General features: G+C 43.5%; 1 protein-coding gene across 1 annotated transcript; it reads right to left on the bottom strand.

Moving 5' to 3' along the window:
* Positions 1-1,768: 1,768 nt before the first annotated feature.
* Positions 1,769-7,217, bottom strand: Gprasp1 (G protein-coupled receptor associated sorting protein 1). The gene is made up of 3 exons (XM_055608259.1): positions 7,144-7,217; positions 6,753-6,830; positions 1,769-6,479 (listed from the first exon to the last, which is right to left on the bottom strand). Exon 3 carries the CDS (start codon positions 6,162-6,164, stop codon positions 2,115-2,117), a length of 4,050 nt encoding a protein of 1,349 aa, XP_055464234.1. The 5' UTR covers positions 6,165-6,479; positions 6,753-6,830; positions 7,144-7,217; the 3' UTR covers positions 1,769-2,114.
* Between the last annotated feature and the right edge of the window lie 3 nt (positions 7,218-7,220).

The following is a 7,220-nucleotide window of genomic DNA, read 5'->3' on the forward strand; positions in this document are numbered from 1 at the left end:
TATCTAATCCTCCAGAGTGTTGGTTACAAGCATGAACCACTAGGCCTGTGTGAGTGTACACGCGTGCGTGCATGCACGCGCGCGCGCGCGCGCACACACACACACACACACACACACACACACAAACAACCGTGCATTAGTATTGTGTCAAGTACAGTCAGAGAAGTGGAGTTAGTGAAGTCGTGAGTATGTGCTCCTTCCAAGATTCACTAAACCTTGTTTATCTATATATAATCATCCTGGGTCCCTGTTTACCTGTATGTAATAACTCTATCTCTTTGTTACTCTGTATGCAATAATCCTGCTTTCCTACTAAACTGTAATAAACACTGAGCCTCTGCAAGCTACCCAATCACAGCATGCAAAAAACAAACTACCTGATTCCAGCTTTTCTGTATTTGTGCTTGCCCTTTCTTCACATCCTCCACACTGAAGTCAAGTCCCCAAAGCTTGCTGGGGGCACATCAGTTTGTTTTTGCACCAGCCAGCAGTTATGGCAGAGACTCGTAACTGGTTACAGTGCTGAGATTGTCACTGTTGAATGCCCATCCCTAATGAGACATCTATATCACCCCATCCAAAGCTCAAGAAACACTGCAGAAAAGGGAACGAGGAGAATGTAAGAGATGGAGGAAGGTGTTGTTGTGAAATGCTCTCTTATGGGAAAGACAGGATTACTGCACTCTGGAACTCTCAAAAGCTGTGGGCCTCTGACATTTTATTTTAGATGGCTGTTTCTATTAAGGCCTTGCCCTTCCCTGAGAATTTAGTCAATTAATATTTGCTTTCTTCCCCAACTCCTCCCCTCCCATTCCTTCCATGCATACAATTCTTTACAAATTATTGAAAAGAGCATGGCTTATCATGGTACATTTTAAAATCAGTAGTTCAACACTTCAGTTCATGTGTTGTACACCTGTGTATGTATGTGTGTACATGTGCAGAGGCCAGAAGACTAATATCAGATTTCTTTCTCTATTGCCCTCCATCTCATTTTTGAGACAGGGTCTCTCACAGAACCTCAAGCTCACAGACTGGCCAGAAAGCTAACCTGCTAAGCTAACTTAGCAGGCCAGAAAGCCATTGGGATCCTCCATTCTCTGCCTTCCAAAATCAGGATTAAAGGCATACATGAGCATCTCCGAATTTTTATGTGGGTGATAGGGGTCCTAACTCAGGACATTACGCTTGCATCATCAGCACATTACCAACTGAACCATCTCCCCATCCCTGATGGTGCATGATAGTGTCTTATCAAGCGATACCAAAACCATTATAACTTATCTTCCACTTGACTGAATTAAATTTTTGTGCTTTCTGATGTTAATTCTTTTACCTTCTGCATTGCACTGATAGGATTCTGAACACAATATTTTGTACAACAAAGTCCAACTTGCTTTTCAAAACTTACCTCATTCTCAATATAGCTCTTCAATTTATACTCATCCCACCTAACCCAGGAATGTGTATATATATATATACATACACATATATATATATATATATATACATATATATATATGTGTATGTATGTATAGAAACACTTTTCCTACCTCATGCTTTTCTCATTATCCTGTCAGAAGCTGTATTAGAGTAGAACTTATAGTCCTTTCTGAATATGCTCTGAGTTGCTGTCCATTTCAACCTTTAAGATTTAATGCTGAGAAAAAAAAATTTTTGTAACAAGCATGTTATTCATACATTATCTCTGTGTGTGTGATCATGTGTAATCATTTTATCTGTATTTTACAGTGAAGGGGACATTTCTGCTAATTTTAACAGAGAACTTTATTGAAGCACAAGACTCAAATATACATGAGAACAACAATTAGGAGGGTATCTTATTTACAAAGGCTCAGTTCACTTTAAACTCACATGTTGAATATCACAATCAACACAACAAGTGTCATCCACAAATGTGTTCTCAGTTGTATATCCATTTGGCATCAGAACAATGACACAGATTACACAGAGTTGGGTAAAATTAAAGAGGTACACTGAAACACGGAATCAACTGTGAAACCAAAGCATTATTTGAGGGTCGGTCATATGACTCAGGAACACAAGGACAATCAGAGGCAAATGGTTAATCATATTAGGTTTTTTGTTCTGCTTCAGGGTGATTTTGGATTGTCAGTTTTGTGTTTTAGCTCCTTAGCTAGTTTTTCAGCCTCACGGAACGCAGAAATAAGTGGTTCCAGATTTACCACCACATCATCATCATCTTCATCATCAGCAAACAGTTCTTCTTTTTGAATATTGTTACTGATATTCTCAAATATTGCAAAAATAAGTTGAATGTTGTCGTTTGACTCCTCCCTATTAAAGAGGGCCATAAATTCGGACACTGAGTCAGAAGCAAGTAGGCGTTTTGTCATAACAAGGTTTTCAGACAAATTCAGTAGCAATTTCAGAACATGAAACCTTGTTTTGGCATTGCCTGAACTAAGTAAGTAGAAAAAGCCAGCCAAATAGTTGACAACCACTTTGTGATAGTCAGAAGTAGCAGTGAGGTGTGTAATCATTGTCAATCCAGACAACTGCTCAGAGGAATCCAAGTTAGAATCAAAGGTATCCTCACAAATTTGACACACATATGTCTCAATCATGTTTAGATCTGGATAAGGTGGAGCCACGCGAACCATATTTTCCAAAAACCTTGTCCTAGCTCGAGAGGATGGATAGTTAAGTAAGGCTTCAATAAGTGAGACAACACCTGAGTTTCTAATGAAATCTCGGGTAAACTGAGAAGCAGTTCTCATGCCCATTGCAATTTTAGATATTTCATGAATAAAAGGGTCACGATTTCTGTCCATCAGTAAAAGAAGTTCCTCAAACTCCTCAGAACCAATTCTAAGCTCACACTGGATACAATTGCAAGACCAGTTCTCAGGCTGTGCACTTTCTCTGGCCTTAAGATGCTCTCGAATTTCCCGGACTGACCGGTAAGAGGGATCATACTGAAATGGGAACTCAGGTCCAGACTGACGTGAACATTCCTGCTCTCCTTCTGGACCAAGTTCCACAAGCTTAGGTTTCCCCCCAAACATTTCGGCAAACAGAGATGCTGCTTCTTTTGGAAATCTGAAGGGGCTTATAGATGGGAATCCAGCCTTTCCCCACGGACCAGGCTTAAACTGAACAGTGACCTCATCCCAGCTCTGAGGTCTGCGGGAAGGATCAGGTTCCTGCTCAGTTGAAGGCATAGGCTCACAAGTGGCCTTGCACACTGGGACAGGATTTGGCTCAAAACTAGCTTCATCTCCTTCCCAGAACCAGGATCCCACTATAGTTTCAGTTTCTGTACCAAGTTTACAATTATCTCCAGTGCCAGTCTTGTTAATTACCTCATCTTTTTCTCTTGACCCAAACTCAGCAACTGACCCTTCCTCCTTTTCTGGATTGGACTCACTGATAATCACAGTTCCAGATTCTTCAGTGGCCTTGTCACTAGCCCAGATCCAGGACTTAAAAGTCATTTCACCTTTATCCTCTGGCTTGGAAACACGGTTTACTCCTGCTTCCATATTGTCCTTTTTCGCAGCCCAGATCAAGGACTCAAAAATTGCCTCCTCATCAGTTTCTGACCCAGTTTCAATTGTCTGTGACCCAGCCCCTATTTTGACTTTTTCAGTCCAGAACCATGACCCAATAACTTTCTCTCCCTTAATTCCAGGAGTGGACTCACAAGTGCCCCTTCTCATTGCCTCTAGACTGGCCTCTTCCTTGCCCCAGAACCAAGATCCAATTGTATCTTCTTCTTCAGATGCTTTCTTGTTGTCTTCATTTATCTTAGTGGCTGGCTGAATTGTGTCCTCATCCCCTGCCCAAAACCAAGAGCCAATTATATCTTCCTCTTCTACTTCTTGCCTGGATTCCTCTCTTTTGGTAGTATTTACAATGGTTTCTTCATTTTCCTTCCAGAACCAAGAATTGAACACATTGTCTTCTAAAGTTGGTAGTTTGATCTCTTCTCCAGTCTCATCATCTATATTTCCCTCTTCTGCAGCCCATAACCAGGACCCTACACTGGCCTTTGTTCTTGGAAAATTATTGGACCAGAGCCATGAATCAACAGTATCCTCTTTCTCTCCCAGATTAGTTTTCAAGCTTTTGCTATTGGTAGGATAAAAGCAGGGTTCTTTTGCCCAGAAGCAAGACCTTTTATTAGCACCCTCAGCTTCTGCCAAAGGCTTGCATCTAGCACCAGCTGCATAGTTCATATTGGGTTGTTCTCTGGCCCCTAACCAAGGTGATGTGAAGAGCTCTTCTTCGTCCTCCAGGCTAGACTTACTGTCAGCTTCAGCCTCCACACTATTATCTACTTTAGCCCAGAACCAGGGTCCAATTATAGGCTCCTCCTCAGCTCCTGCCATGATGTCAGGGCAAGGTTCAGTCCCTAAATCCATATGTGCCTGCTTTTCAGACCAAAACCAAGGCACAAATATTACCCCTTTTGTAGATGCTGACCTGGCCTGTTCTTCAGCCTCTGCACTGACTTCTCCAGCCCAGAACCAGGAATCAGTAACTTCTTTTTCCTCGGACTTTGGCATCTTTTCACAACTGACTCCTACAGATCTCAAGCTGTTATCACCACTGCCCCAGAACCAAGATCCAAAAATAGACTCTTCATCAGCCTGTAAGTCGACGTCTTCTTCATTATCAGTGCAGAACCAGGACCCAACAATGACCTCATCATCATTAGTTACTGGCATAGATTTAGAGGTAGCCTTAGGCCCATTTTCCATATTGGTCTTCTTCCCAGACCCTAAACAGAAACTAACTTGCTGTTCCTTAGCCCTTGGTCTGGATTTATGACAGGTACCAGAGTCCACACTGGCTTCTTCTTCACTCCAAAACCAATCTCCAACAAAGGGCTCCTCGTCTACATATAGGGTGGGTTTCATGCTTACCCTATTCATCACTGTGGGCTCCTGGGTATCCCAGAACCAAGGTCCAATGAGGACTTCCTCCTCTGGTCTGGCCTGTTTGATACTTGCTCTGGTCTTAGTTTTGACTTCTTCCTTTGGCACTGCTCTGGTTCTGGGTTCTTTCTTTGTCTTAGACTTTGAAAAAGCATTAGTCTTATCTTCAGGCAAGAACCAAGACTCTTTTTTGTTTACATCTACAGATCCAGACATGACATCACTGGAAGCTTCTCTCTTGGCTTGGTGCCTGGCCCTCATATTGACCCCTTTCCTGGCTCTGGGTTTGGACCTGGATTTGGCTTCTTCTCCAGACCAAAACAGAGATTTTGAATGATTTTCGCATTCAGACCCAGAAGTGGATTCAACATGGACTTCTTTCTTAGGCCTAAACCAGGGCCTATTATTGGGCTCTTCTTTGGGCCTAGACCAGACTTTGGTCTTTTCTTTGGGCCAGAACCAGGGAGTCTTAACAGACTCATCCTCAGTATCAGAACTAGAAATATTGTAAAACTCTTGCTTGTTTTTGTGCCTGGGCATAGGATTTGCCTCCTGTTTGGCCATGTGCCTGAACCTGGTATTGCTCTTCATGCTTTTCCTAGGACGGAATCTTGTACTGCTTTCATCTCTATTCCAGAAGGAAGAACTTCCTGAGGGTTTGTCTGCCCATTTGAAATCAGAATTCTCATATGCCTCTCCTTTGGGCATAGGCCTGGGACGGTACCAGGAACCCATATTGCTTCCCTCCTCTGACCCAAAAGAAGGCTGGAATCCTGCTGGAGAATTAGCTTTCTTTGGAAAACTCTCAGTGTCCATATTAACAAGTTCTCTATCTACAGACAGGCACTTAGCTTGAGCAACCACCCCAGAATCAGTACTGACCAGTGAAGAATCTGCAGTACTGAGCTGACATTGCTTTCCCACCTTTGACATGGAATCTGCCCTAAACTTACTCGGGGCCCAGGCCTGAGCGTCATTCTTTGACCGTGAAATAGGCATTGCCTTGGGCTTATATTTAGCATATGCCCCAGCTGGTGAACTGGTTTCACTTTTAGGTTTTGTACAAGGTGTAGACTTAGGCTTTACTTTGGGCCTTGCTCCAGTCATTATCTGTGTCCTAACCTTGGGTCTGACCACCATTGGGACTTCATTCTCTGCTTCAGCAACATTCGCATTCTCAACCCCAGGCTTATTTTCTGTCTTTGCCTGGGCACCAGGCTCAATCTCTGCACCAGTCATAGTGTAAGATGGAAATAAGCCTCAATGTATACCCCTTACCAACAGTAAACCTTCAAAAGAGACCTGTTATATGATTGATCTTCACAATGCTTTTCGAAAAATGAGGCTGTGAGATTGAAAGGAATTAGACTGGAATGACAATCCAGTATTCAAGAAAGCTCCTACCCAAGCAGTCTCAGTCAATAACACAGATACAGTGCAGAAGAGGCAAAAACCAAGCTGGAGGAAGATGGACAGGTCCTAGGTGGGGGCAGACCAGTTGATTGCAGTGGTCAGCGGCAACCCCAGCACCACCAAGCAGCCACTGCAGGTGATCTAGAAGAAAAGAGAACGGGGCAATGAGGCTTACACAGCTCTGTTGCCTCCTGTGGAAACTTACACAGAGACACGAGAGCATGATGCTGAGTGGCACAGCTCAGCCATGAGAAAACTCTAATGTTCCTTTTGCCTGCTGGAAAACAGGTACAGGTGGAGGAGAAAGCACACATGCTTTGAATGGGGGAGGGAGGAATCCCTAAATCCCACAATAGTCACTCAAGGGTAACCTCTACTACCCCCACTTAAAAGTGAACCCTCTCCCATACCAACCTTCACTGATGTGGCAGGACTCTCCCCTCTTCTCTGTGTTCAAGTAGTGTTAAGACCAACAGCTGACTGCAAGAAATCCTACAAGAGCATGAAACAAAATGGAGTCTCAATGTGTGTTAGAAGGGCGAGGATCCCTGAGCCCAACAAACAACAAAACCATGCCTGCTGTCTGTCTAAAGTTTCTGCCCCTGGTCCCAGCACTCAGGTCTTGTCCTGTGGATCACAGTCTAACTCACACCTATCTCAACACTCTTAGTATCTCTACAGGAAATAAAGGATGCTATAGCAGTGAGCAAATTTAGGGGACAGTAAACCCTCTTGGGTTGCAGCAATCTGAATTTGCCTCCTCAGTAGCTGGCTCCTGCCTGCACGGTCCCTGAGTTTCACCAACCTCCAGAGATCAGAGACGGTCTCCTCGATGCTTCTTTCCTTTCTTGCAGAAAGGACCTGCCTTAAAGCAGGCCTGTG

Source organism: Psammomys obesus, unplaced genomic scaffold (genome assembly GCF_907164565.1).
Source record: "Psammomys obesus unplaced genomic scaffold, mPsaObe1.curated_primary_1811, whole genome shotgun sequence".
NCBI lineage: Eukaryota > Metazoa > Chordata > Mammalia > Rodentia > Muridae > Psammomys > Psammomys obesus.

Bases quoted from the DNA above. Each gene is read 5' to 3' on its own strand.
- Gprasp1 (XM_055608259.1), bottom strand. From the start codon at position 6,164: ATGACTGGTGCAGAGATTGAGCCTGGTGCCCAGGCAAAGACAGAAAAT.